At 44.8% G+C, this 15,343-nt stretch overlaps 1 protein-coding gene across 1 annotated transcript in view; it reads right to left on the reverse strand.

Moving 5' to 3' along the window:
• CUL5 (cullin 5) overlaps nucleotides 1-8,389 on the reverse strand; it is a 32,890-nt gene extending 24,501 nt beyond the window's left edge. Inside the window, exons 1-2 of the mRNA XM_027468475.3 lie at nucleotides 8,093-8,389; nucleotides 1,519-1,628 (exon numbers count right to left, since the gene is read on the reverse strand). Of these exons, the coding sequence (XP_027324276.1) occupies nucleotides 1,519-1,628; nucleotides 8,093-8,116 (134 nt within the window). The 5' untranslated portion in view covers nucleotides 8,117-8,389. The remainder of the gene's footprint in view (nucleotides 1-1,518; nucleotides 1,629-8,092) is intronic.
• Between the last annotated feature and the right edge of the window lie 6,954 nt (nucleotides 8,390-15,343).

Raw genomic sequence — 15,343 nt, forward strand, 5'->3', positions numbered from 1 at the left:
TTGTTTTTTTTTTTGGCTCATTACGTTCCCCTGTTTTTTCTTCCTCCTTTCAATAATAAGGCCAAGTCTTTGCAGGAAAGCAACTACAGAATCTACAGGTATGGCTTTGTTCCTTCTAATTCAGTTATTTCAATACAAAAGCAACTTTTTTAGTTTAACTGAAAAGACAAAACCTGCAAGATAGAAAGTTCCTTTTACACAGAACAAAGGTGCTGGCCAAGGATTTACAGAGGTCTAGCTAACTTAAGAGGCTTATGTAAGTTTCATGGGCAGAAAAAATGTTACTGTATTCAGAATGCCACCATTTTCCGGCAGAAGTTAAAAAGCACTGCTGGAAGATAATACACAAAGAGCAGGTAGAAGACACCTACAGCTTTCAAATTGTTATTACAAAGTTTAACAAAAAGCACTGTCCAAAAACAGAAACTTGGGAGAGTGGGATACTTTCCCTTGATATACTTAAATTAAAGGTAATTAAGTTCAGTTCAACAATTCAGCTACGAGCAAAATAATATTTAGAAAATTTCAACACCAATGCAGAATTATCGAACTAGTTATTAAAAAAAATGAAGGCAATGACTCAGGACTGAATTCGTAACTTAACTACACCACATTTCTGGCAACTACTGCAGCAGTGATATCATAAGATATTAAAATTCATTACATGATAAACTACCTTTCTGTTTGGTTGGCAGAAAAGTGTGACAGGTGCAATCAGATGGCTCTAAAGGGAATTACTGCACTGTGATTCAAAAAGAGCAACAAGACTGCATTTCAAACTAAACTTTTGTGAATGATTTTAACAATCAGAGAAAGAAACTGCAGATTTAAGCTGCAACTGTATTTAAGAGAAAATAACTCCATGTTGAGACAAAGATGATTTTAGGTAAACTTTTGATAAGTATGTTGTAACTCACTTCCATATTATGTTGACAAAGGTGACATAATGTATTTTAAGGAAAAAAAAAGCAGCACCTAACAGGAAGTAACTTCAGGCTTTTTGGAAGGAGGAAAACAGCAGTGTTTTTATCCTGAGAGAGGGATCTCTACCTCTTAGGTTTTTAGAAAGTACAATAATGCAAACAATGTCTGAAAAATGTTCTATGTATTACTCTTAAGGTAAGCAATTATTCAGCTTAAACCAGTTAATCTGCATTACCCTTTTACTTCAGTAGCATTCTTCAGTTACTTGAGAAGAAAACCATTTAAATCAGAACAATTTAACATTCAAACTGCCTTTAAATGAAATTACAGCCGAAGTAGTAATCAACATTGTGTCTCTAACAAAAGCTTTGTGGGCAGGTAGAAAACTCGTTTACTATGATCAGATGAAGTCAAAGCTCTGCTGTTCTTTCTCCACTTTATTTGCAAAGATCTCAGTCCCAGTAAAACACTACTTCTGTGCATTTACTGTGAAGTAGGCAGACTTGGTGAAACCCAACAAACTAGTAGGATAAGTAGTACCATAACAGTATTTCTATTGCACAGGAAAACACAAGATGCCAAAAAATTACTTACGAAAACAGATCAAACCATTGCTGCTTTGTGACAGACTCCTGACGAAGAAGTTTCAGAACGATAGGGCGCATGAAATCCCATTTGTCTTCAAATTGAAGCGAACCTTTATTCTAAAAGGAACAAAAAAAAATGTGTTGTAAGTAAAATAGCTTATTATTTAGAGTGATCTTTAAGGATTGCAGTTTCTGTGGATAACATAAAAACACCTTCTCAGAGGTGTCTCATATTACCCGGCATTTCAGCAACAGCACCATAGCCGAATCAAGTTTTAACAGAAAGTATTATTCTAAAGAGTGACAAAGCTATTACTTGTTTCTTAGAGAATCTGGTAGCCAACTTCTTCCTTCACTCACTGCATTAGTACAGTGCAACAGGTTCCAGCAAATGTTCTCCACCTGTTAATGGAGCTATACACGGACAACACGAATGATACTCCATCAGCTGAACTGCTCCAGCCAAGACACACACGGCAACAGACAGGAGGCAGGGCTGCAAACCTCTTCTGAATGAGTTACCACGACCAAGATGGCAGCTAGGAGCCAGGTGTAACCCCTGTGGATGCTGCCATGTACCTTTAGCTCCACGTGTGCTTGACATGAGCAGCGAGGAGAGGAAGGACGCAGAGTAACACAGGAGCAGTTGTATCACAGACTGCCTTCCTGCGGGCTAACTGGCCATCAGCAACTCCACAGCCAAGGTTACAGTTGGTGCAGTTAAGAAGGATTCACACTGTTCCCAAAAATCTAATCCAAGGAGATTTTTTTCAAGCTCGCTGTACAAATGAAGAGGAAAGTTAAAGAAACCAAGTGCTCCCATATTTTTCTGATTAGGCTGACTTCCATTATTAAACAAAACCAAACCAAACCACTTTAAGAGAGAAACAACTTTTACTCTTGTAATCCTATTTGCTTGCAGTTCCACATTTTAAAAAGAAAAATCTGCAATTAAAGAAACAGTTGAATGGAAGTTGTGGCGGAACGACTATTGGTTATCTCCAGCATTATGTTCCAATACACCGTTTACTTCTGAACAGCTCATTGTCGTGGCTAGTAATGCAAATTTGACACAATTCACTTCAACTACAGCAAATAACACAGTCTAACTACTTGAAATTCTGACAAGTGCACTGTTCTGCCACCAGCATCTCTTCAGATAAATAAGCAGAGCAGCATGCCATGTTCTCTAAAACACCTTCTTCTGATTAGTTTGTACATGGAAACTTACAAACACATTTGTTATTTAATATTCAGAATAAGCACAGTTTGGAACCTGTATCCCCTGCTGCTCTTACGTCTCAGCTTTAAGTTATAAAGATGCAACAGGCATCGCAGGGACAATTTTTATAGCAACAGCACCGGGAGACCTCACAGCATTATCAAATCGTTGTGGTAGGCACTGAGTATGGGCCTCATGGAAGCAGCCCCTGTCCAAGGAAGTTCAGAATGTTTTCATCATGTAAGAAAATATTTTGAATTGCTTGTCAAATTCAGAGAAAGGGACTTTTGCTTGTTATCTTCCCCTGTAAAATAATAATAATAATTTGAATGCCGCATCTTTGAAAATCCTCAAATACATTCTTCCCCCAAACAGGCCTGGCTTTACAATTACTTCCCAAACTTTGATGACTTTCTCACATCTCTTCTGTTCCTGTGAAAATGATTAGCCTCTACTTGCAGACGTTTCTGTTCCCAGTCCCTCTTTGCAGGATAATGAACTTGAAAGACTAGCTGCTGAGTTAGAAGTTCCAGCAAAAGCATTACAAGGTAAGTAAAACCAATGTCTTTAAAAGTTTTCCTTTGGAGTGAAACTTCAGAGTAGATCTCCTAAGTTTTCTGGTAAAGGCGAGATGCCTGTTCTGCAATTCAGCCCTTTGCTGAACACAGATGAAGATAAAAATAAATAAAAATGAATGCTCCATCTTTGTGAGTAAGCCTTGTTTCACTGTAAAACACAGAGGAAGTAAAATAGTATTTGCAAGTAGTAGTGTTTATGCAATTGACATCGTGATTTCCCGGTACATGCTAAGAAGCACACAAACTCCACTTCAGTTGTAAAAACCACACGCCCAGTTGCAACAAACATGCACCTAATTAAAAAGAATTTCCTAAATAAAGCTTGGCAGAAAACACAACAAAGGAAGTTTAGAACTTTGTTTCCTATACCTAAGACTTTTTTTTACACTTCCTCCTCTATTCCTAAATTAAGCAGATGAGGGAACGTGATTATTGGGATTAAAAATCCCACTCAGCTAAACTACTCTTTAATCTCAATTAACAATTCAGCATTTTGCAGATGGAGTCACACTTTTGTGACCGCTCATCTCATGCTCTTGTACTGAAGCTACAACAAGAAAGGGTGCACAACACAGCGTGCTGTGCATCGGTCACATTCAATAACCCTGCCCCTCTTAGCACATTAGAATAATTCAAAAACAGTTTTACAGTAGAAGATGTCAAACAGTGGTAATTCTTCGTTGTTACCGAAGTCACATAACCACCAGTGACCCAGACAAAACGAAGGACCTGTTCCCACTTCCTTGAGCACCTGTGCACCCCGCTGACTTCTGACTGGTATTTCCTGGAGATTTTTCTTTCTCAGCTCATTTCCTCAAAACGCAGCTATAAGGGAAGGTAAGCAGGAAGGTAAGTCACACCTCCGACTAGAGTTACTGCGCTTACCACGTCTCCTCTGACAACACGGATTAGGCTTGATGGCCATACCCCGGCTAAGTAACCACCCTAGGAGTTTAAAATTTAACACTTTGGAAAATAACTGCACTTATGAAATACTCTGTTTCAAAAGTCACTTTACTAGATGTGCTCAGAGATTTAAAGTTCCATTTTAACACTAAACTTCATTTGAAATGCGTACTGCTTGGCTATTATATTGAAATATATGCTAGAGCTTTCCTTTCTTCTACAAACAAACTATTATAAACTAAACACACTATTTTACGCTATCACACAGAAAACCTCCCAGCCTATGTTGGTGGATATTATGTAGAATTAGTACAAGAACGCAATCTGAATTGTTGCACTAACAGTTTTACTGATTTGGGTACTACCACATAACATGAAATTCTTCTCCATCGCTACAAGCAAGTTTCAGAGAAGCACAGCAGAAGCAGGCACATAATACGGTACAAAAGCCTCAGTAAATGTGGAATTCAACGGGAACTAGACTAGAAATCAGAGGAGCAAGGCTCTGCTCCCAGACCTCCCTGCTGTTGCCCCTCTGTACTTTGAAGTGTCCGCTCGGCCATTCAGCAGCACTCTTTACCGTGTATTCTCAACATTTTAGGTGCACAGAACTGCAGTCCTGATCTGTCAGATGCTTGGAACAACACTGAAAAAGCAACACCCTCTATTATAAAGCACATTTCAATAACATCTTTGCTTTTACTACCGAACTGTTTTCAGACAATGAAAGGCTAGTTCACAGACGTATGAAGTGGGAAATACGAGCTCCTAGACTGCAGTAAGCATGAAGATTCACAATCTGATTGATCTCTCCCCCCAGCAGCTCTAAGAATCAGTATAATGATAGTAGCGAAGTTGCTACACAAAGCAGAAAAGTAGCCACATGGAATGTTCTGCTGTGTAACTAACCAACGTGCAACATTCATGAGCTTCTTAAAGCTACTCTAATTAGAAATAAGCAGGAAGAAACTGATGAACCTAAAATACGAATCTGGATATATTTCCTTTAAGCTGAAGAATTAAAACAAATTCAGATGTTGCCAGCTGTAAGTGACAGAGGCATAAGATCCAAAAATACAGCAAATGGAAGGGTAAATCGTGGTTCTTGTTTCACTTAAATCCACAGAGCATCTGCTACTTCCCTTGCTGCTTCCTCCTAATACCAGGCTCAAACCGCAATTCATCCTGCATGCATGGAGTCTTGCACTTGCTGCCACCTCCAACAGCTCCAGTAAGCTCTACAAGAGTGTCAAGACCTGCTAGCATGGATACAGCTTCAGGTTTTCTTTGTGCTGCGATAAACTGTGCTGCTTTCTATTCCAGGAGCTGCAGAAAATCTCGTTTACCTTCATGTCTGGAGAGAACTGGCTTACAAGATCTTGCCACCAACAAAGTGAACAGGTTACAAATCCAACACATTCCCTGAAACAAAGTACCCCATGCTGAAAGTACCAGCCTCACACCCAGTTTAAGAGAAACGACTTCTATGGTACTCATGAGCCACCTGCAAAAAAAAAACAAACAAAAAAAACAAACCTCAACAGTGCTACAGGTTGGTACAAACTAGCTTACCAGGCAATGCCCAGCTCTTCCTGAGTGCTTTACTAGTCTGGTCACATTAGAATTCCCTGCGTGGCATCAGTTCGCATTGGTCACTCTTAATTCTGCATTTGAAGAAGGCTCTTTCAGAACATGCTTCTCACCAAAAAACTGTTTACATTGCACAGTTATGACAACTGGATTAGTTAAGTTTCAGTGATGCTCTTTAAAGTGATGAGCAGCAGTCCCATTTTGATTCTGCTAGTATCCATTAGTAGAGTAAGAAACGAGCATTTCACTTCATTTTCTCAGCTGTGGAGAAGGTCAAGAGACGATGGGGGAAAACCAAAGAAAATTCTTTGTTCCTGTTTATCCTAGCAAAAACAAGACCCACTTAAACCTGACTTGGATTTGATTGCATGGGCTTTTTGGGAAAAAAATACAGAAAAAAAAAATACTGATTTTAACACCTTTCCTTTCTTACTCAAGGATTTTTCCTGTACAGGGGACATTGCTTTTTTTGCCCTGAACATGAAAGCAGAAGTACATCTCCAAACCTCCATCAGTACAAGGCACTGCCAATCGACAGCGACCTGGGACTGACAGCTTGCTTCTCTGAGAGCACTCCGAGAATCAGAAGTGGGGAACAGAAGACCTTCTCTAGCTCCAATTTTCCTACTGGTTTAGTATGTCATTATAAACAAAGTCAAATCACTGAACAAAATTCCCTTTTGTAACACAGGACTCATAGATTATTGTCTTTAGGAAACTAAGATATATTGCTTAAAAAAACCCACAGTGTCAAAAAGGCCTGCTCTAAGTACATATATAGCATTTTTTCCTGAAACTCACTGTGCATACATACAACTTGTTGTCAATTTAAAATGCTCACGGTTTAAAAGCCAATTGCAAAGACATCACTAAGCCAACAACGAGGCTTCAGACCAGAAAGAGCCATCTCACAAAATCAACACCTTTGACTATTTTCACTTACTGTACACCTATTTTTCTTTCAAAACAGCTGAAGTGGAATGCTGACAAATCTCACAGGCCTGTTTCTTCTGTCTGCTATGGGCTACACAACCAGGTCTCCTCAAAGCACACAGCAGCCTTTCCAGAGATCCTTAGATGCACTGCAAAGTGAAGGACTGAAACAATAACTAGTAGACAAACCGAGTTTGTTCACTCTAAAATCATCCTCTTCCACAAAAAACAAAATCACATTATGCCTCAAGAGTTCTGGGTGAAACTTGAAGTTTTTCCTCCAGCAGTCTTGAATTTTTTAATTTCATGTTTTTATTTGAGCCTTATTTCCTTTAAAATCTAGCTACCCACTTAGGCAAAAAGAAAGGAATTAATGATAATTCATTTTAGGTGCACTTAAATTTCAATAAAATTATTATTTTATAGGTATTTTCAGGCAGTTAAACCTTTCTGTTTCGGACACCAAGCAGAAAGAAGGCTATCCATTATTTCTCATTTTCTCACTGAGCATCTCCGAGCAGTACAACCAGCACTCTGAGGGCAAACCTATACATCCAAAATAGGTCAGGTTGCTCAAACGCGGGCAGCACTTCTTCAGAATAGTATTTAAGTATCGCACAGAGTGCTGGACACATGAACTTCACATTTATGTGTATTTTACACTGCTAACTGATGGAAGGAGCCTCTTTGGGGCCTTCCACCCAAAGCAGCCTGGCATTCCTGAAGCGTATGCTGGCGGCTCCGGGAGCAGTTGTCCGAGGTAGGCCTGCTGCGTGCTGCCATGGCCTCTGGGGCCACACGCGTGCCACAAGGCTCAGGACGGGCAGTCCCGGGCTCCGACACCGGCCTGCGACGGCGAAAACTTGCGTTAAAACTTGGGGCAGCTCGGGGGGGCTGACGCCTGTCACCCAGCGCCAACGCCTGCCTCCAGGAGCCAAGCTGCTGAACGTAACCGGGAGGCCTCGCGGAGTTTTCCTTTGCGGAAAAAAACACGGTTAGGAAATAATACTAATAATAATAAATACAAAAAAAAGGAGAACGCGGTGGCAACCCAGCACCTGCTCCCCACGGAAGGCCTTTTCCCAACTCTTTTGTTCAGCTCGCCCTCCGCACGCCCGGGCTCCCCCAAACGAACAAAGGGGCCGACCCCAAGCCCCCGCCGCTGCCAGGAGCCCCCCAGCGGGGAAGGGCGAGCGGCGGCCACCGCCAGGAGCCCCCCGGCCCCGCGCCCTCCGCCCCAAGCCGCCCCGCGGAGCTCCGAGCCCGGGGCCTGCCCCGGCCCCCGGCTCCCCGCCCGCAGGCCCGGCCGCCGGGGCCGCCTCCCGCAGGGCCGTGCGGGGCCCCGCGCTCACCTTCAGGAGATTGGACGTCGCCATGATCCCTGCCCGCCCGGCGGCGGCCGCTGCTCCTCTCCCCGGGCTCCGCTCGGCTCCCCCCCTCCCCGGCCGCTGCCGCTTTACATGGCCGCGGGCCGCCCGCCCGCCCGCCCGGCCCCGCGGCGGCGGCGGCGGCGGCAGCAGCAGGAGGAGCAGGAGGAGGAGCGGCGGCTGCAGCTCCGGGCTGCCCTTGGCGGGGGAGCTGCCGGCAGCGCGCTGCGGGCGCTCGGCGGGGCTGGCGGCTGGCTGCTGGGCACGCAGCCGCCCCTCAGAGCCTCATGGCGGCGGCCGCCCAGGAGGCGCTCGGCAGCAGCCCCGGCTCCATGGAAGGGGCCGGCCCACATGATGCGGCGCCGCCGAGCCGGCCCCGCCGACAAGCGCGGACGCCCGGGCGGCCAGCGCCGCCTGCAGCGCCCCCTGCCGGCCCCCCGCCTCCCCACAGCGCCTCGGCGGCCACCGGAGGGCCTGGGTGCCGGGCAGGGTGGGGGCTGCTCCCCCAAAGGGGATCCGGGCCATGGGGGCGAGCCCCGGGTCCCCGTGAGGGGATGGGGAAGGCGGGCGGCATGGCGGCCCCGCGGCCGGGGGCTCCCCGCGGGTACAGGCACGGCCCCCGGTGTCGCTTCCCGACGTCCCGATCCCCCCCTAACTGGCCGCTTTGCTTCATAAACACTTTAGGCTCCACGGGTTTTCTGTTTAGTAAGAAGTGTGTGGGGTTTAGGCACCCTTAGGGTGGGATTTTTCAGTGTATAGCTATAGAAAACACAGTTTTACTTTCCTATTAAAACACATAGCCTTCACCTAAAACGTGTCTTGAAGAAAACATTTCGACTTTCAGCTTTTTATTTTACCTCAGAATTCCTGTCACCCATGCCCCTGTCACCTGTGCACTGTGTGCTGTCCCCCCAGGTGATTTTTCCATGGCTCCCAGGCAGGGAACCTGAGCACTGGAAACCCCACCATGGAAGAGCACGGCTTGTCTCGGTCATCTCCGCCTGGTTTGCTAAGGAAGGTGGAAAGAAGTGAGGGAGTGAGAGAGGGAACCATGGAAAGAGACAGACATGCCCTGAAATTGTCAGCTGAAAACTGCTCCTGAGAAATGGACAGAAGAGCATAGCACAGCACAGCATAGCATAGCATAGAATAAATAGTTGACTACGAAGGGCCCATCAGAGATCATCGAGTCCAGCTGCCTGACCTCTTCATCAGGGCTAGCTGAAAGTTAAAGCAGATCACTGAGGGCATTGTCCAAACGCTTCTTGAACACTGACAGACACGAGGCATCAACCACCTCACAAGGAAGTCTGTTCCAGTGTTTGACCACCTTCATAGTAAATAAATTTTTCTTTATGTCCAGTCTGAACCTCCACTGGCTTATTCCTTCATGTCCTGTCATCTGCTAGCAGAGACCAGCTGCATCTTCCCCCTCAGGAAGCTGCAGAGAGAATTGTGGTCGCCTCTCAGCCTCCTTTCCTGCAAACCAAACAAACCCAAGTGTCCTCAGCCTCTCCTCACAGGACATGCCTTCCAGCCCTTTTACCAACTTTGTTGCCTCCTTTGGACACTTTCAAGGACCTCGACATCCTTTTTGTATAGTGGGGCCCAGAGCTACATGCAGTGTTCAATGTGAGGCCATACCAACACTAAATATAGCATAGGATCACCTCTTTTGGCCTGCATTTAATGCACCCCAAAATGCAGTTTGCCCTCTTGGCTGCCAGGGTACACTGCTGGCTCATGTTGAACTTCATGCTGTTGAGGATTGCCCAATGCTCCAACATATGTAGATCCCTCTACAAGGCCTCTCATCCCTCCAGGGAGTAAACAGCACCTCCCAGTCTAGTATCTTTAGACTTGCTGAGGATGCATTCCACTCCTGCATCCAGATCACTGATAAAAGTGCTGAACAGGACTGGCCTTAGAACTGAGCTATGGGGAACACTGCTAGTGACACCAGCCAGGTGTAGCCCCATTCACTGCAAGCTGAGTGGTGCAGCTGGTACAAGAGAAGGAAGGGATGACATCTAAAGGGCCCAGTAAAAGCTTGAGAAGTGGGCCCATGTGAACCTCATGAGGTTCAACAAAGCTGAGTGCAAGGTGCTGCATCTGGGTTGGGGCAATCCCAGGCAGTACAGATGGGGTGGAGAACCTATTGAGAGCAGCCCTGCAGAGAAGGACTTGGGGGTTCTGGTGGATGAAAAGCTTGACAGGAATGAGCCAGCAGTGTGTGCCTGCAGCCCAGAAGGCCAACTGCATCCTGGACTGCATCAACAGAGGGGTGGGCAGCAGGTGGAGGGAGGGGATTGTGCCCCTCTGCTCTGCCCTGGTGATGCCCCACCTGGAGTGTCGCGTCCAGGTTTGGGGCCCTCAGCACAAGAAGGATGTGGGGCTGTTAGAGCAGGTCCAGAGGAGAACAGCCTTTCAGTACTTAAAGGGTGCTTGTAAAAAGATGGAGACCAAACTTTTACTCGGGCATACAATATTAGGTCAAGGGCAAATGGTTTTAAACTAAAAGATGGGAGATTTAGATTAGATGTTAGGAAGAAATTCTTCATTCAGGAGGTGGTGAGGCACTGGACCAGGTTGTCTAGAGAGGTTGTGAATGGAGGTGTTCAAGACCAGGCTGGATGAGGACCTGAGCAACCTGGTCTAGTAGGAGGTGTCCCTGCCCATGGCAGGGGGGTTGGAACTGGTTGGGCTTTAAGGTGCCTTCCAACCCAAGCCATTCTGTGATTCTATGATTCTATAATTCTATGATTCTACATGAACCCTTTGAGGTCTGGAGTCATGAAAGGCTCACCTGACATAAGTCATTGCCATCACATTTTTTCCCAGCTGCCAGGAAAACCACAAGTGACTTTCTGGTTGCCCATCTGGCAGGGCAGTGGCATTACTGACAAAAGTGTCAAGTACTCACAGTTGCCACTCAGGTCAATGGGAGCTGTATGCAAAGCAAAAAGGTGCCTCAGGTACCACCTGAGACATCAAGCCTGGAGAAAGAGGAGGGGAGAGGAGGGGAAGAGGTTGTTTCTCTAAGGAGATTTAGACTCAGCCTTAGGTGGGTGTCTAGATGAAAAATTGCAGTGGAGTGTGAGAGCTCAGGAACATGGCTTGGGCTTGGGTTTGGGCACCAACAGAGGCATGGAAACCTATTCTTACAGAAAAATGTAAGAATACATGTGATGCAACAGCATTTGAGTACCTTCCATGGTCTTATCTATTCTCAGTAACCTTAGAAATTTAGTACCCATTACTGTGACATTCATACAGCTGGCCTGGAAGGAGCAGTGATATGCTCCTGCCCTGGCATGCTCCCGTGCTGTACTTGTGAACAGTCCAGTCAAGGAATAAAGAAAATGAATAACTGAGAAGCCTCTGAGACAAGGAGTGAATAGTACTTTTACTGATATTAAAAATAAAGTTCATTTCATTTTGCATGGCTTACATAATGACTGTGATTTTGTAATTATTATTATTTTTACTTTTTTCTAAATATCTGTGCATTATTTTTCTGGGAAGTAAAGACATCTCTGAGCCTCAAGGCTTTGTGGTATTTTAGTACCACTTCAGGGCACTTCGAAAGTACAAAGAGTTTCATAATCTTGTTTTATTTGCTGTATTTCTATTGCAAATGGACTATTACTAAATTCTGATGGTAATGAAGATATTAATTATTGATTAGTATTTGGTGCTACATTGCTCTACAGTTTTATATCCTTTGCATGGACTGTAAAAGACAGAGTGAATGACACTTAATCCCAGAGCTGTCCGAAGTGATTTGCAAGTAGCAGCTCATGAAGATTTGGATGATCAGTGAAATGAATACCCTGCGTAATATCCTAGATGGCTGGAGTGAATTGAGTCCAGGGGCAAATCTGTTGGCTTTGAGTCGCATCAGAGCGAGAGGTATGCACTTCTATGCACCTAATTCCCTGAAACACATGGTATGAGTAAGACATACATGGTTACTTCTAATTTTTACTTAGTCCATGATGGAAAATAAGAAAAAAATAGTGAGTGATTAGTCAGTTTTAGACTCCTTTCCAGTCAAACCAGATAAATTTAGTAGAAATTTAGTAGAGATTCCCCTCGAAAGGAAACCTCATTCATCACTGCAGTACTTTCCCTTGCATGACCTGTGCTATGACGGTCTCTGAAGATACTTTAAAGGGGCAAGGAGACACAGAAACCTACACCTGCAGCTGAAAACAGAAGCACCATTGGTGACCATACTTTTAATGTGAAACTTCTGTGTTTGTTTCTATTTCTGCAAGAAAAAAACAACTTTTTTTCCCTCTTTTTTTTTTTTTTTTTTTTTTTTTTTTTTTGTCTGTTTACTATCTGGGCTTCAGCTCACCCTTTCAGCTAATGACAAGAGTATCCTGGAAAATTTGCCTACATGTAGGAGTGGAGATTATTGTTGCTTTCACATAAAATTGTTTAAGATTTTTGTATCTTAGCATTACCAGAAATGCCCATCCTGTTTGTTATGCCAACATTGTCGTTTAGATTAGATAACTCTTCTCCCTCCCTGATGTTTATTCCCCTCTGATACGTTTTTAGACAACAGTGCTATTCCCTCGCAGTTTACCTGGTGGAAAAGTTTGCTTTTTGCCCTGAGTTATGCTGAAGATGATGTGTAGCGGTGCAGCGCTACTGTTTGCAGGCAGAACCTGCAGGAGGGTTTTTGCCCAGGCTGAATTCCTCCTGGGACATGGAGAAGCACGTGGCGTGCGCTAGACAAAATGTGGCCATTGTTCCATGCCCAGTCACGGAGCTGCAGAGAACCGCTGCGGGGAATTGAATCTGATCTAATTTTTCCTCTCCTAGCCTTTTTTGGACAGCTAGAAATTTACTGTTCCATTCACTCAGTGTACTCAGGGAGCTGTACTTTGTGGAGCGTGGTGGAGTGCAAGAGGATTTAACATGAAAAGTTATAATTTTGTATGCTGCTTTTCTGACACTTGCTCACAAATGCAGCTTGTTTTTGCTGCTCAGTGAGCTTTGTCTCTGCTTTGTTTTAAAAGCTCTCTGAAAATCAGACACTTTTCCACAGAGAAGTGGGCAGAGAAAAAAGTCCCAGTGAAATGAACGGTGCTGCTGTTTCAATGCTCTGACTGACAAGAGTTGAGGCTTCTGAGCTTATGCCCTGGCATAGGTTGCTCTTTTATTGCATGTTACACTGGCTGTACATCAGGGAAATGACAAACATGATCTGCACAGACAAGACCTTTTTTTTTTTTTCTTTGAATAATACACAGTAATTATTTTTACATAGCAAATTAATGTAAAATATGACTAAATAGATAAACTATCTGCTTGTCGTAGAAAACTTAAGCAATCCTGAGAATTCTCTAAAGTGCTGCTGAGCAGTGCCAGCCCTGCCAGGTTTTATTACTAGGATTATGACTGAAATATTTTCCGTATTTCTTCCCTTTAGTCTTAGGACCTTCATACTTTAAAAATATTAGTGGTTGTTGCTTTCGCCCTGCTCCCTGTGATACCTGAGTGCCAACTGTATCTTCTGGCAGTGCTTCCCTGTAAAGCAGACATGCAGGGAGGGAGAGTGAGATGGGAAGAAGTCTGTAAGGTGGGTGCAGTGTCTGCACGGATTTATACCCAACCGTTCCTCTCCTGTGGCTGCCCCCAGCATTAACCAGCCCTTAGGGAGCAGCTGGAGTAGTGGATGCAGCAGTCTGTAGATCTTTGTCAGCTCCAGGTCTTTGGCACTTTCCTTCGTCCCACCCGCAGTCCCACAGCAATTATGGCAATTCCTGCAGTGCGTTAAGGGCTCTGACAACGTTCGGTCTCATTGCTCTCTCTGGGCAGGGCAGGGGTGGAGGAGGTCTTTTCTGTCCTGACCTGATGCATTCATTTCCCAAGCAACTGAGTTCTGTCCTGGCCAGTTTATTGCTACAGGAGGCTTGGTCTGTCCCTCCACAATTTTCATAGAAAAGGAAAAATTGGTTTTTACACAAGCAGATTTGAAGCCACAGCAATGAAGAATCCCAGTGATTTAGCTGAAATTTCAGTTCTCTTACCTAGGCATTGATTTTATTTACAGTGCATGCAACTTCTTGTTTCTGCTCCTAGGTTTCTTTAGAAGCTTTGGCTGCAAGGTGGGACTTCAGCAGCCTGTGGAAGTAAGCAGGATTATTCTTAGTTCGATCTGCCCTTGTGGGCTGACACTGCTGAAGGCTGGTGTCAGCTGTTGCACAGCTCTGCTCCCACTCCCAGCAGGTGACACGCTCAGTGTCCGTCCCCAAGTAGCCCAGGCCTCGCCTAAAACGGGATTTTTGCTGCAAAATGAGTACAGGGGACACCCTCAAAGATGCCAATCCATTCTAGCAGCTCTGGATTTGGATTTTGGATCCTTCAGGTGTGAGTTTAAATTAAAATTTACCTGCCCCTACATAAAAAGCTCTTACTCCCTGTTCCTGTCCAGCCTTCAGGGGCAAGGGGCAGTCAGGGTGGGTGATGCCACTCAGGTGCTGCAGTGGTGTTTGCTACTAAGCAGCTACTCCCAGGGGAAAAGCCCACCATGTGCATATTGTGCTATTCTGGTACATTATCACAGTTTGGTATTTGTCAGCGAGTCCTTTTCCTGGACACACTTGAGTCTCGTGTTCACTGTTCCAGGCATTGCTTGTGGGAGCAGCAGCTCCAAGAAGAAAGATAATGGCTCAGTGCAGTTCTGGGTTTCCAGAGCCGGCTCTTCCATGGCAGAATTGCTGCTCAGTGAAATATTTTTGGGCTCTCAGAACCAACTTTGTTTTCTTCACACGTAGGCTACACTCCCACTAATTAAGTGTTATGCAAGGCAAATCGTCTTCAGGAACCTGCACAACTTCATAGTCTTCACGTTACGCTGGACTGGCACGTCTTCAATCGCATTACGTTCGTCAGATGTGCACGTTCATTGGAACGTGATCAACAACCCGCCGTGCTCGAGAGTAAAAATCAGTTTTTCCGCAGCTGCATTCGCCTCACAGAGGAGGGAATTTTGCTGAGTACAATGGCACCGCCTGTAGGTAGTCGGATTTCAGCTGAAAGCCTCAAGCAACCTAATGCTACGCCCAGGCCTTGAATTACTGCTAGAAGCAGGCTGGGAAATATGTATACATGCATTCATGAGATTCATCTTTCTCTCTAAAGATCAGGCAGATGAATTTTTTGGTCAACTTTCTCCCATTCTAAATACATTCTATGATACTCTTATTATCCTTAAGA

The sequence above is a fragment of the Anas platyrhynchos genome, chromosome 1, assembly GCF_047663525.1.
Source record: "Anas platyrhynchos isolate ZD024472 breed Pekin duck chromosome 1, IASCAAS_PekinDuck_T2T, whole genome shotgun sequence".
In the NCBI taxonomy this organism is placed as follows: domain Eukaryota; kingdom Metazoa; phylum Chordata; class Aves; order Anseriformes; family Anatidae; genus Anas; species Anas platyrhynchos.